This window comes from Halichoerus grypus, chromosome 2 (genome assembly GCF_964656455.1).
Source record: "Halichoerus grypus chromosome 2, mHalGry1.hap1.1, whole genome shotgun sequence".
NCBI lineage: Eukaryota > Metazoa > Chordata > Mammalia > Carnivora > Phocidae > Halichoerus > Halichoerus grypus.
The window spans coordinates 118183592-118208451 of NC_135713.1; the positions used below are offsets into that span (position 1 = coordinate 118183592).

Genomic DNA, 24860 nt, shown 5'->3' on the forward strand with positions numbered 1-24860 from the left:
TCTGTGGAAGTGTTCTTATATGAAAGATAGGAGATTCCGTCCGTGGTGGTAGTTATAAGTGGTCCTTAGGTGGTAGTGACTTTGGCATTTTGTTAAGGTAGCAGATAGAGGGGAGTTTTTGGTGTCCTGGATTATTTTTCTGGACTTCTTTTTTTCCTTTTTTTTAATTAACATATAATGTATTATTTGTTTCAGGGGTACAGGTCAGTGATTCATCAGTCTTACACAATACACAGCACTCACCACAACACTTTTTTTTTTTTTAAAGGAATTTCTATTAAGCCATGCAAGGCCTGGATGAATTTTAATTTTTTTAAGAGATTTTATTTATTTAAGATAGAGTGAGAGCGAGAGACAGAGAGCGGCCCAAGTGGCGGGGAGGGCAGAGAGAGAGAGGGAGAAGCAGGCTCGCCGCTGAGCAGGGAGCCTGATGCGGGGCTCGATCCCAGGACTCTGATATCATGAGCTGAGCCAAAGGCAGACGTTTAACCTACTGAGCCAGCCAGGCGCCCCTCTAGATTTCTGATAGAGTGATTTATTCCCTACTTTAGAAATACTGCTGTGTGAAAACATAGAATTTGCATTTTCTTTTAAGATTTAACATATTTTAAGGATCCAACATCGGATGATTTATAAACTGTCTTTGATCCTGAAGGTCATAGAAAACCAAGAAGTATACCTTAGTATTGGCCTTAAATCTCAGATAAAGCTGCCTTTTTTTTCCCTGGTAGGGCTCTGTTTAACTTTCTAAAAAACTGCCAAACTGTTTTCCAGAGTGACTGTACCATTTTATTATCACAGGCAATATATGAGTTCCAGTTCCTTGCTAACTCTTAACTATGATGAGCCTTAAGTTTTAGCCATTCTAGTGGGTGTGTAGTGGTATTTCAGTGTGGCTTTAATTTGCATTTGTGTAATGTTGAGCATCTTTTACTGTGCGTATTTGCTATCTGTATATCTTTGCTGAAATGTCTGTTCAAAATTTTTGCCCATTTAAAATTTTTTATTATAGTCTAAATGCAAGACATTTGTTGGATATGTGTTTTACAAATATTTTCTTTCTCCCGTGATTTGCCTTTTCATTTTCCTTTAACACTGTGGTATGAAGAACAAAAGTGTTTAATTCTGAAGTCCAGGGGCACCTGGGTGGCTCAGTCGTTAAGCATCTGCCTTTGGCTCAGGTCATGGTCCCAGGGTCCTGGGATCGAGCCCCACATTGGGCTCCTTGCTGGGCGGGAGGCCTGCTTCTCCCTCTCCCACTCCCCCTGCTTGTGTTCCTGCTCTATCTGTCTGTCAAATAAATAAATAAAATCTTTAAAAGAAAAATTTTTTTTGAAGTTCAATTTTTTAAACTTTCTGCTTTTTGTGTCATATTTCAAAAATCTGTGCTGAAATCACAGCCCCTAAGATTTTCTCCTTCTGTTTTCTTCTAGAAGTTTTATAGATGAAGCTCTTAAGTTCTCCACTTTTCTGCTGTGGATATGTTGTTATATTCCACTTATGTTCCTTGGGGCATAAATTTTCACCTGTAGGCAGACAGAACATTTCTGATACTCAGGATTGGGGGACCTTTGAGATTCAATTTATCCTGGTGGCACTTTCATCTTAATATGTGGTGTTAGAAACCTTTTGTCTCGTACTCTCTGTGCTACTGTATAATGCCAGTCTTCCTATCTATAAATATTAATGTATATTCAGCATCTTGTTAGATAGGAAGATGAATTCATCCCAGACTGGAAGGACAGGGAGTAGTAATAACAACAGTAGCAGTAGTAAGAGCATTTGTTTGTTGCATACTTATTACAGCCCTAGGACTGTGCTAAAGAGCTTTAGATTCATTATCTCATTAATCTGTACCTCAGTCTTATAAAATAGGTACTATTGTTATTCCCGTTTTATAGGTAATTGAACTGAGACTCAGTGAGATCAAGCAACTTGCTTTAGCTTGTAGAACTGGGATTCGAACTGAGATCTAGCTGATTAAAAAAAAAAAAATCTTATTCACTACATTGTACTGACATTTTACAAGTGTCCAGTTTTTGCACCTGGAGTATAAAAGTATTCACTGCTAGGAATTTCATTGAAAATTTTGATGTCATCTCTTTAGTTATTTGATGACTGTAGTCGATTAAAACTGGGCTCTCCTCCAGTTCATTTGGTGGGAAAGAAGTATTGGGTCTAGATGGACAAAGTGCAGTGGTTAAATGGCTAACTGCTTTTTGCATTTAATAATGTAGACTTTGAAGTCATTACAAGAATTATAATTAAACCTTTCTTAAGCATGAAGAGGTAGCTGTTTCAGTGCATCAGAACCAATCTTTCCTCTGGCTTATGAGTTATTAAGAAGTTGCCAATTACTATTTTTAAAAATGCAACCTTATCTTTTTTGTAAGTGAAACACCTCTAACAGCATCACCTGTCAGTTGTTGTAGTTGTTTAAATTGATGAGAGCAGCAAGCAGTGGTGACAAATGGGAAGGAGGAAGCTGTTGTTAGACCACCTCTAATAGTTCTCTTTTCTGTATTTTAGAATTGGCATACGATATCTTTAAAAATCCTCTTGTGGCCCTGAAACTTGACTCTAAGGATTGTGAATGGTTAATAACTCCAGGGTCTCTTCTGAGTCTGGGGCCTACTGATTGATGTTTGTTCTTTAGACCTGGCAGTTATTTGCCTGTGGTTAATAATTAGGACATCGCCAAAGAGATCCAGGTACCCAGGAACTCGGATTTTCTTTATGACTAGTGGCAAAGAGTAGAGAATAGAGTTTCTCTTGTATGCCTGAATCCACATGGATCTATCCTAGACCCAAAAGGCTAAAGATCAAGAAGTCATGTTGTTGTCCTATCACATGTCCTGTTCAGCCCTTGCTTTTTATGTCATCTCAGTCATGTCAATAGGAGAATGGGTAGGAAAAGCTCAGAGGCTATGAACACAGAGTTTAAAACCTGTAGAATTTCAGAGAAGTGAAGGAATTAAGTGTGAAGAGTACTGGACTGTGAGTCAGAAGAACTAGGTTTCAGAATCTTAGAATGCTGGAAGTGAAAAGGATGCTAAAAATTATTAATTCGTTCAAACCCTTTATTTTATACATTTAGAAATGCGGGCCTAGGAAAGTGGTCTGTCCACATTTATAGCTAGACCTAGGACTAGAACCCTTATCTTCCATTCCCACTGAAGTATTCTTTCCAAATATTGCTGTTTAGTTGGACTTTGCTACTGATTAGCCATTTGAACTCTGGGCAAGTCATTGCGCTTTTCTTGGTCTTTTCTTGTAATATTAGAGATTCAGCATGAACTATTTCAAAGGTCTGTCCTTATGTCCAAAATTCTATAAGTGATCAGGATATAACTGTGGACAGTTAATAGTTAATTTCATAGAAGATGGGGGATATGTCAGGCCTTGGAGGGAAATAGAAGGGTTGGTAGAGAAGAAGGGAAGGGATTTCATGGTGTAGGGAGCGGTGTGAACAGAGGATCAGAGACACAAATGTGTGGCTGTGGTAAAGAAAATGGCCCAGTTATAGCAGTCAAGAGGATTTATATGGGAGATCAATCATTTAAGAAAGATGAAGCCACTTCATAGGGATTATTTTATTCCTGTTAAGGGCTTTTGGGTTCTCTTTCTGTAGAAACTTGCAGACAGCAGGACTGAAAATTAGTGTTTTGTAGCATGTCATGATGCATGTTGGTGCAATTTTTGGCCATGCGAATGTGTGATGGTGACAGTAAATCAGCATATCCAAGAACAGAATAGATAAAGTGTTAGCGTATCAGCAAATCATTTCTGCTACCTAGATGGAGTTTAGATAGTTGTTTGTTTGATTTATAGTCCTTATCAATTTTAACACACCCATCTTTTCAGACTTTGAGCGATAAATCTAGATTTTAAAAATACGACTCTTGGCTGGATCTCAAAGCTGTATAGCCAAATTGTGACCTCAGGTGGGAAATCCCATTGTGGGGATAATCAGAACTTCTCTTTGGGCCGTATTATTTCTTCTTAAAAGTTTCCTATAGTGCAGTATAGGTTTCGATTTGCCCGCTTATTTGTTTTTTGTTGTTGTTGTTGTTGTTTTTTAAAGGTTTTATTTATTTGACGGAGCACAAGCAGGGGGAGTGGGAGAGGGAGAAGCAGGCTTCCCGTGGAGCAGGGAGCCCAATGGGGGTTCGATCCCAGGACCCCGGGATCATGACCTGAGCCGAAGGCAGATGCTTAACAACTGAGCCACTCGGGAGCCCCTTGCCCACTTATTTGAAGTGTTCTTTAATCTTTTGTGAATGGAAAAAAAAAAAACCCATATATATTATATATAATATATGTAGAGAGGGAGGGAGATAACTTTTTGGGGGGATCTTATTTCCCATCTTGCTTGTGAGGTACCTAAGCCCATTGGTGGTGTTTTGCTCACATTATCAATATCCTCTTATGTATTTTAGTTTTAATGTTGGTTTTGGGAATCTTGAGATGATTTTCAAGGTTCTCCATTTCTATGGTCTAATGTAGGAGATTGGCAGTTTAAAAACATTAGTCCTCACTGCGGCAGAGAGAACCACTAATGTTAACTATATCTGACCAGAAGAACCTGTTGAGAAAAGTTTATTGTTATTCTTTAGTATCTTCTAGTTTTGTGTTTAATGAAAGAACATGTCTGCAGGATTAAAAATCTCTGTGTTATTTTACATAGTTCAGGGCTGCCAACTTTTATCATTACGAATGAGAGCAGTATTTGACCCAGGGCTGTAGGGATTGTTGGCATACATTTAAAGTGGATAATTGGTAAGTCCCCATATTATTTTAATCTATTAGTATTATAGTATTTCAGGGTTATAGAAAGGTTTTCATAGAATATTAAATAAAGACAAGGATGAGTCTCCAAGTCCTCAGGATATGTATAGGTCTCCACAGAAAGTGCTAGTGACCTTTTTTTCCCCCTTAAACTCTTATACTCCTACCCATAGCTATTCTTCAATTTCTTCATTTGGTCATAGAAGCAAAATAGAGTGAGACTGTTCTAAAATGTTTGCATGTATGGGACCTACAGAGAGATTTTTAGTTTTGTTAGTTTTCGTGAAAGATGTGTATTAGGCTCCCCAGGCATAAAGGTTTCTAGTGATTTGATTCTTGTATTTTAGAAAGATGGGAGTTGGCCTTAGTTGGCAGCTCTTTGCATCCGCCAGGGCTTGTTCGTTACTTACTTCTAGGCCCATGGGTGACGTCTGTTTCCTGTGATTGAAACCACAAGAAGAAGTGGTGAGAAGCCACTGTAGGATATGTACTATCAGGCAAGCAGCAGGCATTGGGCTACCCTCAAAAAGAGCAGTAGTAATTAAGCACAGTCTTTGGACCTCTCAGGAGACCCTAGAAATGACCTGATCCAGTCTCCTCATCTTAAAATGAGGAGGCCACTCAGGCCTGGAGGTACTCATTTGCTCAAGATCATGTAATTAGGTGAGCTAGCTTTTAGACTATTCATTATTCTCTCTCTCTCTTTTTTTAAAATATTTTATTTATTTATTTATTTGAGATAGAAAGAGTGAGAGAGAGCGTGCACAAGCACGTGGCAGAGGGAGAAGGAGAAGCAGACTCCCTGAGGAGCAAGGAGCCCTATGCTGGGCTTGATCCCAGGACCCTGAGGTCATGACCTGAGCCAAAAGTGGCCGCTTAACTGACTGAGCCACCCAGGTGCCCCTCATTATTCTTTCTCACATTGCTTTGTCACCCCTAATTTTTCTAACTGTGCCTTGCCAGAGTGTTTCCTTAAGCAAGAGTACTACTGGAGAAGAGTAAATACTAGTGGACATTTGGAATATGGGAATTGGATAATGTTGCTTTGCTTTTAGGTGCTGTGCTATGATTTTTTTAATGCTCTTTAAAAAAAATGTATATATATATACACACACATATATTTTAAAAATAACAGCATCTAAACCCCAAATTTCTACTTTTCATTTTTTATTTCACTTAGTGTTTGAATATTTTAGTTATTATGTCTATGCACAGACGTTTTTATAAAGTTGCAGTCATAGCTTACACAAGTTTTCTGCTTTAACACAATGTATCAGAAATTTTTCTAGGGGCGCCTGGGTGGCTCAGATGGTTAGGGTCCTGGGATCCAGCCCCACATTGGGCTCCTGGCTCAGCGAGGAGCCTGCTTCTCCCTCTCCCTCTGCCTCTCTCCCTGCTCATGCTTTCTCTCTCTCTCTCTCTCTATCTCTGTGTCTCAAATGAATAAAATCTTTAAAAAAAAAATTAAAAAAAAAATTTTTTTTCTAGCTTTCTAATCTTTGAAAAGTGCTACTTTTGTTTGAAATGGAAATGTGTTTTTTATTATAAAAGTGAAACACCTATGTATAAGAAAATATAGATGTGTATAAAAATAAAACATCCCTGGGGCGCCTGGGTGGCTCAGTCGTTAAGCGTCTGCCTTCGGCTCAGGTCATGATCCCAGGGTCCTGGGATCGAACCCCGCATCGGGCTCCCTGCTCTGCGGGAAGCCTGCTTCTCCCTCTCCCGCTCCCCCTGCTTGTGTTCCCTCTCTCACTATGTCTCTATCTGTCAAATAAATAAATAAAATCTTTTAAAAAATAAATAAATAAAACAGCCCTTAACCTTGTTTTCCATTTATCACATTTATTTTTACATTTACATTTTGTAGCATAAGGACTTTGGCCTGAAATTGTATGTTTGTATTAGAACATACTTCTAGCAATTGTAGTATGGAACTATCAGAAGTACTGTGTTTTAATTCTTGCTTGTATTTCTGGTGATAGACGAGTAATAATATTTCACCTCATGCTCTCCTGCCCCTTTCCCCTGCAAGATTTTCTCAAAATTAGATCTTACTCTAGATTTGAAGGGGCCCAGAAAATGTTTATTGTGGTTTCATAAGATCAAGTCTGTGTAATGTAATTTTTGGATCAGTTAAGCTATTATCAGTAGGCTATCATTATTTCTGGATATTTAGAAATGATGTGCAGATAGGAAAAAAGGTGTAACCATCATTTGGAAATGAAGGGTTTGAGAATGGGATTTAAAACAAGGTGGCCTCATACTTGGTCCCTGTATGTAGAAGTAATACCAGCTGCAGGAACTTCCTGTCAGCCAGGCCTTGGGTGTGTCATACATGTGCTCACCCTTGAGGAAGAGTAGATGTCCTACTCACATCACAGCATGGGAGGAGAAAACAGTTGCTACGGAGATTGGGAAACAGCATTCCTGAGTCACTGACTGTTTCCAAATGAATGGACAACACCCCCTTTTTAAAGGAGCAATTACAATCTAAGCTCAGGCTGTAAAGAGAGAGGCCCACTAAGAAAGTGAAGAACAAGTATCAGTATTTGGAACTGGAGAAATGTGTTGAAATTTTGGAAAAATAGGTTAACATTATGTATTGTTTTCTACACAGCCCCCCCATCTGAAAGTAGGGTGTTCCTATGAAATCTTTCATAAGCCAAAATGACATAAAGCAAAGAAGCACTTACCATTAATTTATATGAAAATTTTTCAAGCATTCCTAAAAATAACCTCTTAGACTTTTCTGGTAACTTAGGCCACATCTTGCTAACAGAGGCACAAAATAAATGGAGATAAAACACGGATGCTTACAGACACACTTCAAAGCTACGGTGGCCTGATGCTTGAGCGTAGCCCTGCTCGGGTTGTGCGCTGCCTCTCTCATAACGGCTCGCTGCAAAACAAATGCTGGATGCTATTTTCTCTTTTCACCTTTTTTTTTTTTGGTAAAAGTGAAAATCTTTTATGTTTCAGTTAGCAAAAACAGGTACTAATATAGGTCTTCCAAAAAAGCAAAGTGGCCTAACATGAACTGTTGAAAAATGGGGGATACCTCTATGTGTGTTCAAAAGTTGTATCAGAACCTTTGGATTTTGAAAGGGAGGAAGTTTTGCTTACTGATCTCTTGCCAGATGACAGAATATATGTGCACTTCCTTCCTGTCAGCAAAAGAGATGGTCATGTCTGCCACACCTTGTGACACTTGATAGGAAACTAGGACTTCCAGAATCTGAGCACTTTGTTGGCAGCTTATTGTCCCAGCCCATGAGTGGTTCATAGTGCAAGGGGCTGGCAGTTAGTTTGGATGGACTTGTAGGGGGAATGCAATGTTCCCAGCCTGGTTTCCACCTGCTGTGCTGAGCTAGAATAGTGAAACCTGAGTGGACTTCCCTTTTCTCTAGGCTATCAGCTATCTGGGATGCAGGCTGTGCCAGTCCTGGGCTTTAAAATGAGCTAAGCGGTAGGCAAAATGTTACCTTCTCCTTTTCCCCAAGAGGCTTGCCTTCTTGAACTAACAGAGGACTATTAGAATGTATTTTGGACCTGTCACAGGATTGAATCCTGATGTTAAGATAGTTTTTCCTTCATTTTAATCACAGCTGGGAAATGTGTTTTATTTGAAAGCAGACTCTCACCAACTGATTTAGACCGTTGTGTGGATATTGAGTTTGTTGCTTTGCATTTGTAAGTAAATTGCTTCAAATTTAAAACTAAATTACTGAAACAGGTAATGATTAGTTACCTAACGCTCCTTGTAGGACATTTCTTTTATTTTATTTTATTTTATTTTATTTATTTGAGAGAGAGAGCACAAGAGGGGGGTGCGGGAGAGGGAGAAGCAGACTCCCTGCTGAGCAGGGAGCCCAATGCGGGACTCGATCCCGGGACTCCAGGATCATGACCTGAGCCGAAGGCAGTCGCTTAACCAACTGAGCCACCCAGGTGCCCGTAGGACATTTCTAACTCATACTTGACAAACGTCATTGCCTGGAATCCTTCAGGGCATCCTGGGCGGTATCAGTAAAAAGATACTGGCTCTGGAAGGCAGTGGTAGATTGAAAGAACCGTCTTAATTAGGGTTTGTTTGCTTTTTTTTTTAAGATTGATTGATTTATTTGACAGAGAAAGCACAAGCAGGGGGAGCAGGAGAGGGAGCCGATGCAGGGCTTGATCCCAGGTCTCATGACCCTGAGATCATGACCTGAGCCGAAGGCAGACCTTTAACCGCCGACTGAGCCACCCAGGCGCCCCAAGAACTCTCTTAATTAGGTTTAAAAGATCTTGGACTCTCCTCTACTGTGTTCCTTTTGTTTCTTGTATGAATTCTAACAAGCTAACTGTCCAGTTCTGAGTTGAGCTGTGGAGCTACCAAGGCAGCATGAAACTTAAATGGATGAGCTGCAAAGGCCTGACTCCTTTAGCAGTTTTCCCATAGTGATCATGGGGAGCATGAGTGAGCCATCTCCGTTTCTGGGGACTGCTAGATAATCTTCAGGTTTCTTTCCCTTAAACCCACTTAACTTAATAATACTAAGTTAACTTTATAGTTGATGTTTTTAAATTCCTGGTCATTTTTGTGCTTTTCTTTTAGTCTTCTTTTTCTCAGAGATACCCTTTTTCTTTTCTTTTTTTCCTCTTTTCTTTCTGGAAGTGGCTGCTCCAGTTCTATACAACTCTGGTTTAAGCTTCTGGCACCAGTAAGTAGTAATGTCAGAATCTGGTTTGTTTATGCAAATGGTAGATGAGATACTGACTTAACTCAGTGTCATCCTTGGGCCATTCCTTGAAAATGGAAGGGGAAGTTCTTCTTTACATTTGAAGATATACCCTTTATTTTCTTCTCTCTAGTTGTAATTGACTTCTAAATGAGGAGTAGGAATTGAAGAAGGAAGGCTGAAAAGTGTCATAGGTTCCATCATCATATATTATTTAATTTTTACAAAGCACTTTGCAAAACAAGTACTTTCCATCCATTTTATTACTTTTCATACCAGCCTTATGAGATGATACAGTCCTAAATATAAGACTGAAACTGTGATAGATAAAAAGAAAAGCTCATCCTGCTCTTACTGTCTCTTAGTGGAAATGTGACAAATTTTTTGTCTGAACTGGAATGGGATTCATTGGTAATTCAAGTGCACATGATAACCTTCTGTTGCCTAAGGAACTGTCCTAAGGACCTGAATGTCATTACTGTGATAGAATAAAGAGGTGAATCAATGAATCATAGCCAGACCATGCTCTCTGCTCTGTATGATTCTGAATGACACATACCTTACCTGATCCTTTCTGGGTAGGTAGTTGAGAATTTGAAAGAAGATTGTTGTTGGCTTTCCATTTTACCTGTAGGTAGCCTGTATCTTAGGCCTTATTGCTTTTCAAAGGAGGTGGAAGACTCCCTAGGTGACATGTGTCCCATAGTTGGATATTTTCCTCAAGGACAACTCACAGTGTATCATGTACCAATGAGCATCCCCTGTTCTCATATATAGGGAAAGACATGACTCTTCAAGATGTGGTCTCGTGGTTGACTGACTCTTCATAGTCTCATGGTTGACTGACCTGTCCATAACCATCACATTGTCACAGACTTTGACTTAAGGTATTTCCTAGGTTTGCCTAATTTGAGTAAAGGAATTAATAAATGAATATACTGTGCTTAGGATGATGCTCTTAAACACCTGTAGTGATGCTAATTTTTAAAATATTTATTAAATATTGGCCACATCAAATGAACAAGACATGGGTTCCTGCCCCCAAGCAACTTACACAGAAGTAGTTACAATAAACAGTCTGATAAAAAATATTGAGAACCTGCCCTTGGTAAGTTCTTTAGTTCTTTTTGCGAAATGACTGACAATGGCTAAATGTATAGTTGATAGATGAGGAATAGCTTTTTCCTTTTGTTGTTGGAGCACAGTGTCAACTAGTCCACTCTTCAGGTGTGTATTTTAAAACAAGTCTTTCTGTAGTAATAACAGCGCAGTTACTTTACAGAATGATCTCTTACCACTCCACTTTATGATCTCATAGTTCCCAGTAGGTATGTGTGTCTGCTTTTGCTTTGTTTTTAATAAATAAGGAACCGAAGCATGAACAATTAAAATGATTTGCTCAAAATCATACTTGTAGTTTTTTAGGATGCCATAAATAAATAAACCAGGACTCATAGTCTTTTTCCTTTAGCCAAAGTTCTAGATAAATTATAGATTTTGTCAGTTTGTTTAATGTATTAGTTTCCTACTGCTGCATAAGAAACTCAACAGTTTAGAACAAAACCCACTTATTAGTTCATAGTTCCATTAGTCAGAAGTCCAGCATGAGTAGTGTGGCTGCATTCTCAGAGTTACCAGAGGGCTGAAATCAAGGTGTGTCAGCTGGGCCAGATCTGATCTGGAGTCACTCAGGGAAAATCTGCTTCCAAGCTCATTCAGTGTTGGCCGAGTTCAGTTCCTTGCGGTTGTAGAGCTGAGGTCCCTGTTTCTTTGCTGGCTCTCAGCAACTAGACGCTGCCTGCTGTCCTTGCTATTTGGCCCCCTTCATGCTCAAGCCAGAAATGACCTGTTGAGTCCTTGTGTCTCTAACATCTCACCTCAGATTTAAAGGGCATGTGTGATTGGGTCAGGCCTGTGCAGATTATTTCCCTTTCTTAAAAGTCAGTCGTGCCGAATAATAGAACCTAATCACAGGAGTGGTATCCTATCATACAGTCCTGGTAATTATACAGGGTTCATATGTCAGGCTAGGAATCTCAGGGGACATCTTAGAATTTTATCTACCACTCTAAACATGTCCTTACACTAGATTAGACAGCCCTTGAGCTAGGGTGGACGTCAGAGAGGGAGAGGTATGAGTTGACTATCCTGAGGCAGTTAGTGAATTGCTTTGTGATTATAGGTGTTTTAAGAAAACCTGTAGTTCCCAGGGAGCCTGGGCCTCTTAGAATCTTCACACAGTGGGCCACAGGGCATTCAGCTGTGGTGTGCTGGTGGTAGTCATTTAGCCAAGAGCTCAAATATGTCTGGTATTAGCCTGAACAAAATTTTTTTTAAAAGGTGGTAGAGGAAGAGTAGTGGAGGAATGGGCAAAAGAAATGGGTGAAGGAGATTATAAATTTGCAGTTATAAAATAAGTCATGGGGATAAAAAGTACAGCATAGGGAATATAGTAATACCTTGGTGAGCATTTCATAACACATATAATTGTTGAGTCACTGTGTTGTACACCTGAAACATACTGTATATCAACTATACTTCATTTACAGTTTTTTAAAAAATTAAATAAGTTAGCCTGAACAAAATATTTAGAAAGTACTGAGATACAGGCTTGCAGTTGGAGGTTTATATTATCCGTGTATGAACCACATGGTTCATAGGATTATCATCCATGATTAACTGTTCTTGTGAAGCACAGTGGTAGGAATTGGAAACACTTTTTGCTATGTAATGTACTCTGTTCAAAGTAAAGTTTAATCATATTCTCTTATTAGATCCCTGCCAACCTCTCTGCTGCTAAGGATACTACCTAATTACTTTTTGTTTGGCTACATGAACATCTTGTGCCAAGAGACCATCCTTAATTGTTTGAGAATTCTGTCCCGTTTTCCTGCTGAGTGGGAAAAGTTAAAGAGTCAGGGAGTTGGGTAGAGGTGAATCAGTCTCTGGAATGATTTTCTTACAGCCTTGAATTTAAAAAATTGCCAGTTCTGTTGCTAGGCAAACAGAGGGAACCTCTGTTTAAAAGACTGCCATGTTTAGTCCCATCCACTCACTTTTTAAAGATCTATTTATTTCCTTAGAAAGAGAAAGAGCGTGCGTGGGCATGGAGGGGAGGGGTAGAGTGATAGGAGGGGGAGTCCAAGCAGAGTACTCGCTGAGCACGGAGCCCAACATGGGTCTCGATCCCACTACCCTGAGATCATGACCCAAGCGGAAACCAAGAGTTGGACACTCAACTGACTGTGCCACCTAGGCACCCCATTATCCACTAGTTTTTAAAAGCTGAAGTGTTAATAGATATAACCACCACCACAGCAAATCCAGTATGGAAGAGAAGTTTTATAGTTTATTTGCATTTATTATGATAATAATAATAATCAGGGTATGTTTCATACTCATTAAGTCATCTGATTAGTTTGGCCTCACAGGGCATACCTTGGGGTCTTTGGACTTTTTTGTTTTTTGTTTCTTATAGAAACCAAACTGTAAAGTGTCTAGGAAGTTTCTTATTTCCTGTAGATGGTAACCAAAAGATTTATCTTACCACATATTACATTAGGATGTGGTGAGTGAATCATAGTCTTGAATTATTCTCTGGAAGGGGGGAGTGAGGGGACAGCTTTTCATTTTTATGTTGATTGATGGTCTTAATGCAGAACAGTACCCAGCCAAATATATTTATTTTATTTTTAAGGTATATTTATTTTTGACAGTGTTACTTTTTTAAAAGATTTGTTATTTATTTGAGAGAGAGAGAAAGTGGGGGCAGGGTAGGGGCAGAGGGAGAGGGAGGGAGAAACTCAAGCAGACTCCTCGTTGAGTGCAGAGCCTGACTCGGGGCTCGATCTCATGAACCCAAGATCAGAACTGAGCCAAAACCGAGAGTTGGACCCTTAACCGACTAGGCCATGTAGGCACCCATTTGATGCTGTTACTTTTGATGCGGTGCACCTTTGAGCAATCTGTGTTGATTTAAATAAGATTTGATAACACAGAGCATCTTTTGGAAAAGATGAAGGTCATTTTGGTAAATGCAGTTTTGTTGAGCTCTTTTCTGGTACCAGCTAATGACCTTTAGAAATTGTTTTACTCATTTAATTCTATTGAATAAATTCCTCTAGAATAAATATTTTTTTACTCCTTATAAATTTATTTATTTATTTATTTAAGTAATCTCTACACCTAACTTGGGGCTCGAACTCACAACCCCAAGATCAAGAGTCACCATAGTTGAGCATCTGGCAAGGCTGCAGTGAGGATCAACTACTAGCCATCCAACAAGAATATGGTCAGAGGAGTACACTGCTCTATATTTTCTTTTTCTAAGCTCACCATGGCCAATCTTAATTCTTCTGGATAAGTCAAAGTAGAAAAACTCTGTGGGGTGGAATGAGTGTCCTTGAGGTCCAAACAGTAGAGCAAGGAAGGAAGGGAAGAAATTATTAACATATGGTTCCAATAAGCCAAGAATCTGGCTAGGTCAGACCCACCAGGTATTGTCAGTTTAAAAGCCCGGAACAAAAGTGGATGATGGTGATGACAGGCTTGGAGGGTTTGGCTCAGGTCCCATAGTCCCCTTTTAATTGTGCTCTCTGGCAAAGAACAATCTTCTCAAATCTTTGCCTTACGGATTTCCTTTACCTCTTCCATGTGTTAGGTCTCCTGTTGCCCATGTTTCAAGTCCTTTACTTCCTTGGTTTGCTCCCTCATTTTGGTGGAGCATATCCTACAGTAGCTTCCTGAGATGCATGGGGATAAATTTTTTGAAAGCTTAAGTTTCTGAAAATGCCTATTCTGAACTCAACATTTGATTGATTATTTTGTTGGGTATAGAATCCTAGGTTTGAAATTATTTTTCTTCGTATGTATTAAAGGCCTTGTTCCGTTGTTGTCTAGCTTTTGGTGTATTGTTAAAAAACCCAAATCTGTTCTCATTACTTTGTATATGACCAATTTTTCTCCTTTCTGTCAAATCTTGTAGAATTTTCTTTGTATTCAGTGTATTGAAATTTCACCATAATATGCCTTTGTGTGATCTATTCTTATCCTTTGTGCTGGGCACCTACCCTTTGGTATTGGGAAATATTCTTGAATTATTTCTTTGGCAACTTGCTCCCCTGTTTTCTCCTATTTGCATATTGAACCTTCCAAACTGATCTTATCTTTGCTTATCTTTTCTCTCTTACTTTTCCATCTCTGTGTTTTTGCTCTGCTTTTTGGGAGATTTCCTCAATTCTTATCATCTAGTACTTCTATTGACCTTTCTCTTGAGTTTCAGTTCTCATATTTTCAACTTCTACAGGTTCTTTTTCCTCTGCATGTTTCTTTTTAAAACAGCATTATGTTCTCTTTTGTGGATATTAGTGATCTTGAAAATCTTTTTGCATAGTCTGAATGACAGGCTGTTCTTTTTTTTTCTCTGTCTTACATCAGTGGCTTTTCTCAAATGTCTGATAACCTGGGTCGTCTGCTAATGTTTAAGAATGAGGGACCAACAGAGGCGCCTGGGTGGCTCAGTCGGTTAAGCATTTGGCTCTTGTTTGCAGTGCAGGTCTTGATCTCAGGGTCGTGAGTTCAAGCCCCATGTTGGATGCCACGCTGGGTGTGGAGCCTACTTTAAAAAAAAAAAAAAGGAATGAGGGACTAACAAACTGATGGGAAACTCTAGATGCACAGGTAAAGTTTGTTAACTGTGCACTTTACTATATAGAACAGACCTGTATAGGGGCACCTGGGTGACTCAGTCATTAAGCATCTGCCTTCGGCCTAGGTCATGATCCCAGGGTCCTGGGATTGAGCCCCACATCGGGCTCGCTGCTTGGTGGGAGGCCTGCTTCTCCCTCTCGCACTCCCCCTGCTTGTGTTCCTGCTCTCGTTATCTCTCTCTGCCAAATAAGTAAAATCTTAAAAAAAAAAAAGACCTGTATAATAGAGCTATAACGTGAGTCCATATGTAATTTCAGATTTTCTGGCAGCCACAGAAAAAGGCAAAAAGAAACATGAAATTAATTTTGATAATATTAATTTAGGTAATCCAATATATAAAAAGATTTCAGTATGTTATAAAAGTATTAATGAGATGTTTTATATTCTGTTTTTAATATTAAGTTGTTGGACTCCAGTGTATATTTTACATTTCTAGCACATCTCAATTTATATGCTAAGTTTTTATAAAAAAAATAGTTGAGATATATTTAAAGATTTTATTTATTTTAAAGAGAGCACCAGTTCATGGGGGTGAAGGAGTTGGGTCGGGAGTGGGGGAGGGGCAGGGGCAGAGGAGGAGGGAGCAGCCTCCACACTGAGTGCAGAGCCCTACATGGTGCTCCATCTGACAACCCTGAGATCATGACCTGAGCCGGAACCAAGAGTTAGACGCTAACTGACTGAGCCACCCAGGCGCCCCAAGTTCACGTATTTTTAGACTCCATAAAATTTACAGGTGAAAGGAGATTGACATACCCAGGATATTCCAAACATAAGTTTAACAATAACAATAATATATTAGTTTTTAAATTTATATTTATTTAAAATTAAATACAATTTGGGGCGCTTGGGTGGCTCAGTTGGTTAAGTGTCCAATTGTTGATTTCGGCTCAGGTCCTGATTCCTGGGATCGAGCACCACTGCATGGGGTTCCCTGCTCAGTGGGGAGCCTGCTTCTCCCTCTGCTTCTGCCCCTCCCCTCAAATTTGTGCCCGTCTTCTCTCTCTCTGAAATAAATTAATTAAAAAAATAAATAAGATTAAATACAATTTAAAATTCTTCCTCAGGCATACTAGCGACATTAAAAGTGCTCAATTATTACTTGTGGCTGGTAGCTACCATATTGGACTGCGGAACTCCAAGGTGATCTACTTGGACTGTGTCGGGAGTTCTAGGTCATTTTTCATTTCGCCAGAGAAGAGTCTACCAATTTTCTGCCTCAAGGGTAATGGCCACCCAGGCTGCGGGGGTTCTCAGAAACTCTATGGGGGAAGGTGCTAGGTGTCTCAGTAGGTATTATGCATAGATTTTATGACAGGATTCCTACCCACAACTGTACCTGGCATCTCCCAGTTTAGAGATCCTTTATTACCTTCTTGTAAGAATGAACTTGTGGATTTCTGCTGGAGTAAGGGAGGGTACTCTCAATTTTATGGGCCAGGAGGAGGGCTGGGGGAATGGAGAGTGGAAGGATCTACAGACTGAACTGCTTCTTTAACAGCTTCCAGCCAGTCCTCTTATTTTTAGGCTCGCCCTCCTTCCAACCCCCATTTCCATAGGTACCTCAAGCTGCTACTTCTTGAGCCTTTTCAGGACCTTTAAATATAATTAAAATTGATTACTGTCTTTTCCTACTTCTGGTTTAGGACTGAGTTTTCTTAGGTCTTTTGGGTTTACCACTAGTCTTTGTGTTTATTCCCCAGTTTCAAAATTTGGTTGCAGTTGTGCTTTTCTTGTTCTTCCCAACCTTATAGGCTCCTTCCTTCCATCATTGTTTTCTTTTCAAAAAATCTTTTTCTGTAGATTTAGAAGGGTTTCAAGAAGGAGAGAAATTAGGTGCTTTGTTCAGTTTACTGTCTTTTATCTAGTAGTTCCTATTAATCTGTATTCATAAGCAGATTTTGATATTTTAAAAAGATTTCATTTAGTATCTGTGCTTCTTTTCAGTATCTGTATTTATAGTTAAAGGTTTTAGTGGAAGACTCAATAGGAGGGACAGGAAGATGAAGTATTTAGTGCCAGCAGGTTAGGAGAGTAAGGGTTTGGTTTGGGGGCAGAAGAGAATTGACAGCAGGCAAGGAGAATGGTGAGAATAGAAGAATTAAGAGACAGGTAGGGTGCTTAGAGAACTTAATGACAAAAGCCTGGGCATCTGTGGTATAAGGCACAAATACAGCTCCAGTAGCATTTATCTTCCTGGATCCCACTATTTTTAGTCATTTGTACTTTTTATGATCTGGGAATTCTTGTTCTTTATCTCAGAAGGCACAGCACAAGTAAGGATATAATTAAAACACTGAGTAAAGCTTACTGTTTGCAAGCACAGTATACATAGGATCTATAAGAAAAACACATAACAGTAAGTAAATAATACACCCTCAGTACACTCTAGCAGCAGGTTACATTTCAGAAATTGAATTGAGCTTGCTCTTGGGGTGTTCTGTTAGGTTCTGAAACAGAATTTTGCCTATGGGGTGATTCGCTTTGCTGGTAGTTGCTACCCTCTGTTGGACATTCTGGAAAAGTGCAACTTTGATCCTGCATGCATCATTTTTGCTGTCCTTACCCAAACTGAGCGCTAAAGTGTGGATAATTTTTTTTTAAGTAATTAAATCTGTTTCTAATAATGCACCAAGGAAAGCAAGGGAATGTGATATCTTCCTTCTTATGAAAAGATATATTCACTTTTGTTTCTAAAGGCAAGAGTTAGTGGGCATTAAATGGGAACAAGGCAGAAGAATTTGGGGAATGCAAAGATTTTAGGCTTTGGAATCTGGAGACTAGAGTTCATACCCAGCTTGTTCCTGATCATGTGACCTCAGTGATTTACTCTACCTGTCTAGGCTTCAGTTTTTTGGTTTTTTTTTTCATTGACACATTGAATTGATTTGAGAGCTTTTTCAGGCCTTGGTATTTTAGGAAAGCAGCCCCAGACTGTGGTATCTGTTCATAGGAAATATAATAACTAAGTCTCAGGCTCTGCCCTGAATGAACTTAGTCTGGAAAGGAGTAGAGGAGGCAGACAGTCAAGAGACAACGGTAATCCACAACTAGTGTGCTGTATGACAGACAACTACCTTTTACTGTGGAAACATAAGAAGTACTTGTCCAATTAGAGTCCGTATCATCCTGCAGGGCCTGTTGGAGTTAGCCTTGAAAGGACAGTCTAGACTGAGGGAAGGAGCAGCCTGGAAAGTCTGGGGTGGTGAGACAGCATGATCTGTTTGTGGACCTGCAACTGGTTCAGGATGCCGAGAATATGATAGAGTTTGAGGTAGAGGGTTTGTGGCAGTTGGGAGCCATTGAAAGGTTTGAAATGAGGAAATACCGTGGACAGTGTGGCATTTTAGAAAGATTACCCTTGGATACAGTATGGAGAATGGATTTGGTGTAGGGCAGACAGGACTGGAGGCAGGGATATCAGTTAAGAAGCTTTTGCAGTAAGTCTAGCAGGAGATAATAATGGCATAAGCTTACGTAGTGGTAGTAGGGATGAACAGAAGAGAAATGAAACTCTGTAGGCAGAAGGAACTGGTTGCTGGTTTCCTTTTCTTTAACTTAGCCTGCAGCTGTGAGCAATCCAACTGGCACTGATTCATTAGTCCCAAGTTCTGTTACCCATGTTACATCCATCCCAGAATTGTTAGGGTTGTTGCTTAGTTCTGAAGGAACAGTTTGAGTTTGGAGGAAAAGCTTCTGGAAGCGGTTGCTCTAGGTGCACATAAGTTTAACCTTGGCAGTGGTTATTAAATTTGTACATACTCATCCTTTTTGTAGCTTGTTTCCCCTGAGTGCCAGGTGACTAAGGGTAGTGACAAAAGGAACTGTTAGTCTCCTTCGGTGTTGCTGTCTGCTTCACCATCCTTCTGCCTTCACTCCCCAGTAAGCGGCACACACAAAGTAACTATAATTTCTATTGATGCTGAGCAAGGTTCTTATAGCTTCAGGTTTGTGATTAGCCCTCAGTCAGTGGAAGCTTGGCCTCCTCTGAACCATGGAGGGAAAAGTTAAGATTCACAATTTAACTGGATTTAACCGAACTCTGACATGGGGATCATGAACATAATGCTAGAGATTTTTCTTGTCCATAAAAAGGTTAGTAAAATAACTTTGTGGCAGGGTCACAGCTAGTTTTTCATTAGTAGAGGAAGGTTAGTCAAGAGGCATTTAGTATAGGGGCGCCTGGGTGGCTCAGTCATTAAGGGGCTGCCTTCGGCTCAGGTCATGATCCCAGGGTCCTGGGATCGAGCCCCGCATCGGGCTCCCTGCTCCTCAGGAAGCCTGCTTCTCCCTCTCCCACTCCCCCTGCTTGTGTTCCCTCTCTTGCTGTGTCTCTCTCTGTCAAATAAATAAATAAATAAAATCTTTAAAAATAAAAAAAAGGCATTTACTATATATACTCTTGTAAAAACATTAAGAGAAAGAAATATGGTTTAAAATTAAGTATTAGGACAAAGAATTCCTATTTTACCACCCCAGCTCGTTTTTTTTTAAGTACAGCGTGTATACAGAAGAGAGCATAAAACATAAAATTATTAAACCAAACACCCATGTAACCATCATCCATGTCAAGAAATAAAATATTGTGAGCCCCTCAGAAGCCCCTTTGTCCCCTTCTGCAGTCACAACTTGTCCACCCCAACTAAGCACAGTTTTAACATTTGTGATAATCATTCTATTTATAATCTTACATCCTAAATAATATAGTTGACATGTTTTTAAACTGAAGATAAAGGAAATAACGTATTTAGTTTTAATGTTTGGGAGTAGCTGTAAGTTCATTTGATTTCTGTGTGTAATTGTTCCCCACTGTACATGGTACCAGGTTAACCATTCTACTCTTGCTGGCTCTTTGGATTGTTCTCTGTTTTAGATATTATTATAGTGTTGCTGCGAATATTCTTGTTACCCACATCCTGGTACATACATGCAAATTTCTGCAGGGTAAATTTATAGAAATTGATGTGTTGAGTTGTATATGTGCATATCTAGCTTTACTAGATAATGCCATGCTGTTTTCCAAAGTGGCCATAGCAGTTTACATTACCGCTGACAGTGTGTGAGAGCTCCTGCTGCTCTCCGACCAGACAGGAAAAGGTTTGCCATTCGCCAGAGTGTGAAGCGATATCTCGTTGTGTTTTTAGTTTGCATTTCCTTGTTTACTAGTGAAGTTGAGCATGTTTCATATGCATATTGGTCATCAGATTTAGAGTCTTCGCAGTTCTCTACTTGTTTTCCCCGCCAAAGAGTTGTATGTTAGTGACCTTAAAACTCCTTCATGCCCCTTACATAAGAGAATGTGCTAAGGAATAGTTTGCTGAAATCTTTAGCTTATAGAAAGTAGCTTAGATCCTTTCAACTTCTTCTTTTTTCCCCCCACCCCATCTGGTGTTGGGGAGCTTCCCTGGAATTTTACTGATCTATCTTCCTTTTCTTTTCCCTCCTTTTTCCTGTTTCCTAGACTCTGAAGCGGCTCATGGCAGATGAGGTAAGGAAATTTTGTTCAGCATGTGCATGTTCTAGCTCATTTCCTCCACTGTGATACTTACCAGTTGTCATAACTTTGACTTGAAATGGTGATATTGATTCTATTATCAGAACCTCCCAAAGCTTTTTCCTAACTCTTTGCTCTGTTTGGCCCATTGCATGCGTTCCCCTGGGACATTCATTGGCTTCCAAGGGTAGGCACGTTCTTTAAACTCATAACTGACTTGCAGTCTGAATGCTACTCGCATCACTTGAAGTCCCACAGTGCGTGAAGATACTTACTGTTATTTTCAAACAGGTGGAGCTAACAAGCTGCAGCTTATTGGTGGCTCTTTGGTGTGAGCATCTGTACTTGAGGTTTGGGGAATGGTTCACAAGTCTTTGGTTGGCAGAGAGGCTGCATATATACCCCTGAAGTACACTGTATTCTTTGCAAAGGGGATTTTGAAGACTGTATATTGAACTTTTGCTGCCTCCATAACACAGAAGAAAGCAAAAGTTAATGGTTCCTGGTTTTAAGGCATTTACTTGTTTATTGTTTACGACTTACACCTACTAAATACTGTGGTCATACTCACCTCTGGAAGGGAGGGATCCTGTGACAGAAACAAATGGCATTTTATTGAGCTAACTCTATACGTGAGGTGTTTTCAGTTCTGTATTGCTAGAGGGCTTAGAAGTGGCAGGAGAGCTCAAGAACAAGGTTTTCTCTTTGTACAAAGGTTTCAAATCTTAATACTTCAGTCCTCTTATCTTTGGATGAAGATGAGAGTACAGAGTCAGTATACAAAATTTAGATAAGAGATTTCTTGTTTTCATGTCAGAAGAATCTTGAAGTGCCCGCAAACCACAGGAACCATGCAGGTATAAGAAGTTAGAGAGTTGGGGGCGCCTGGGTGGCTCAGTCATTAAGCGTCGTCTGCCTTCGGCTCAGGTCATGATCCCGGGGTCCTGGGATCGAGTCCCACATCAGGCTCCCTGCTCCGTGGGAAACCTGCTTCTCCCTCTCCCACTTCCCCTGCTTGTGTTCCTGCTCTCGCTGTGTCTCTCTCTGTCAAATAAATAAATAAAATCTTAAAAAAAAAAAAAAAAGAAGTTAGAGAGTTGGCTACTTCATGTGTGGTTTGTTGTGTAAATGAAAATGGATCACTAATACTTTTTTCCTCTTTCTTAGCTGGAGAGATTTACCAGCATGAGAATTAAGAAGGAGAAGGAAAAGCCCAATTCTGCTCATAGAAATTCTTCTGCATCATATGGGGATGACCCCACAGCACAGTCATTGCAAGATGTTCCAGATGATCAAGTTCTAGTACTCTTTGAACAGATGCTGGTAAGTTTCCCACCCCAAAACATTGCTTTTTTTCTGAAAATGCAATTGTGGGCATGGTGGGCACTTTTGGGCATGATTCCCCCTTAATTAGCCCTTAATTACAAAGAATTTCAGCTTTAACAGAGAACTTCTTAGTAGTCCTATTAACAAAGGGACTAAATATACAAGCACCAGTCTATAAGATAGGAATTGATGAGTTAGGCTTGGACATATCTAGTCAATGCCCACCTTGTTAATGTCCTTCTGCACAGGAATATGTTAGCCACAAAGACCTAAGGCAAGTGGACCAATTCATGTGGTAGTGTGGAGACCACCTTTGGGTTAGCCAGTGTAGATAAAGTTTTAAAGCATTCTCAATCAATTTTATATGAAAAGAGCCTGAGGCATGGAAAGGCATCATTTGCCCAAGGTCTTCTATTTAGTGGTGAATCTGGAAAGAGAATTCTGATGCTATAATTCCTAGAAGACCTTTAAAGATTGTGGCTGAAGTCAGTTGAGTAATGAAGTACACAGGGATGTGACTTAATTTTCTGTCCTCCATGAAGGACACTGAGTGAGCAGGACACTCAGCAAATGTGCAGTAGTGCTAAGTCTTGGAAAGTTTTGAGTATGTGGTTCCGAGCTTTCCTAAGACCCCTCTATTGCCTGGATAGACGATTTCAGATTCAAACAGAGGCTAGCGGCAGCCCTAACTTAATTAAAAGCATGGGCTTAAAATTCCTAACACCGAACCTGGTATACAGTAAACACTCAGCCAGGACTATTATTCTTTTTCATTATAGCTTTCAGTTTGTCTCTCAGTCCAAGTGCTGTAAGAGCCTAAGACCATCTCTTGGGCTTGGATTGCAAATGTACATGTCTTCAGGGCCAGGGAGGTGGCAGGAATAAGTTATGCCAGATAGCGGATGATGAAAAGGAGAAGGGACTGTGGTCAAATGCAGAAGGCCTTTGGGCTTTTCTCTTAGGAAGGCCAGCCACAATTCAGTGCCAGTAGCTTTTGTAGCACTCCAGTTGGAAATGCCCAGCAGTGCCAGATATTTCTGTTTTTCTAAAGAAGCCAGAAATCTTCAATTCTTGAAAAACAGTAATTGTTTAATAGTATCAACTATTACAGACAGCATTCAGATTTCACCAGTTGGGTCATTTTTTAAAAAACTCTTCATTCAAATCACAATTCCAGATAAGGTCCCTTGTACTACTGTTCTTTGAAGTTTTATTTCATCACAGATTTTTGTCCCTCTCTTTTATCCTTGCTATCACTATAAAAAAATTATGGAGGAAACTGTTTGACCTATAGTTACCCACAATCTGAAATTTGATGATTGCGTCACCTGATCCTAGAAATCTGTATTTTTATATAAAGTCTTCCAAATTTAAAATATTGAGCTAGCCAAGCAAAACGTACTGTGTCTTTGGGTCTGATTCAACCTGAAGGCCCCCACTTTGCAACTTCTGTGTTCAGTTAATCTGTAAAAGGAGAAAAAAAGCACCAGGAATTGAGTCAGAAAAACATTACAGTAGTTTTACTTTGGGGCAGTGCTTCCTTCTCTCTCTCTCTTACAGACACACACACAGAGAAGAAATGGAATGTATCCATTTCCCCCCTTCCCTTTCCGCATTTCAAATATTTCGGACTTGCTGGGTTAAACTTGTGCTCACCGAGGCAGTGGGCTCAGACACATGGCTATACATGTAATAGGCTCAAGTGGAGCCTTTTCCTCAATACCACACCCAAGTTACATCTGTGGAGGGGCTTTATCACAGGGTTTCTAGTTCTTTCTTCATGGGAAAGGAGTTTGTACAAGGACTGAGTTAACCAGTGATAATGGGTGTTTACACCCTAGAGTGGTGCAGATCTTGTGGGTTTGGATGATACCAGTCATCCAGAAGAGATTTTTAAGATCATCCCAAGTACAAAACACATTATGTGTGCTTTTGTTTCAATAATAAAAAATAAATCTTTCATCTAGCTTGAGTCCATTTTTGTTAGGAAAAACATTGTGTATAAAAGTGTCTGTAGGGGGCGCCTGGGTGGCTCAGTCCTTAAGTGTCTGCCTTCGGCTCAGGCCATGATCCCAGGGTCCTGGGATCGAGCCCCGCATCGGGCTCCCTGCTCCTCGGGAAGCCTGCTTCTCCCTCTCCCACTCCCCCTGCTTGTGTTCCCTCTCTCGCTGTGTCTCTCTCTGTCAAATAGATAAATAAAATCTTAAAAAAAAAAAAAAAGTGTCTGTAGGAATTTTTTTTTTTTTAATATTTTTTTATCTATTCGACAGAGAGATACATAGCGAGAGGGGAACACAAGCAGGGGAGTGGGAGAGGGAGAAGCAGGCTTCCCGCCGAGCAGGGAGCCTGATGCGGGGCTCGATCCTAGGACCCTGAGATCAGGACCCGAGCCGAAGGCAGACGCTTAACGACTGAGCCACCCAGGCGCCCCTGTCTGTAGGAATTTATGCTAAAATGTTAACCATTAACATCCCTGAGGAATTTTCATAATCTGTTGTAATAGCTTAAATCTCAAGGGATCAGGAAAACTTACTGATTCAGTAAGCATTTAATGTGTTTAACTCTTGACTATACTAAATATTAAACTCTGAAAACTTGTAAGAAACTTGATGCAGTTTTGTTTTTATGCTCTTTTTTTTCTCCCCCTACTAGCTGGATATGAACCTGAATGAAGAGAAACAGCAACCTTTGAGGGAGAAGGACATTATCATTAAGAGGGAGATGGTGTCCCAATACTTACACACCTCTAAGGCTGTGAGTCCTGGGGCAGGTACCCATGCATGGGAGACTCTGCCCTTATCTTGGACCTGTTTGTTTTA

At 40.0% G+C, this 24860-nt stretch overlaps 1 protein-coding gene across 1 annotated transcript in view; it reads left to right on the top strand.

Moving 5' to 3' along the window:
- LOC118522903 (protein diaphanous homolog 1) overlaps positions 1-24860 on the top strand; it is a 42348-nt gene that overhangs the window by 5678 nt on the left and 11810 nt on the right. The window contains exons 2-4 of the mRNA XM_078067378.1: positions 20683-20709; positions 21883-22038; positions 24694-24795. Of these exons, the coding sequence (XP_077923504.1) occupies positions 20683-20709; positions 21883-22038; positions 24694-24795 (285 nt within the window). The remainder of the gene's footprint in view (positions 1-20682; positions 20710-21882; positions 22039-24693; positions 24796-24860) is intronic.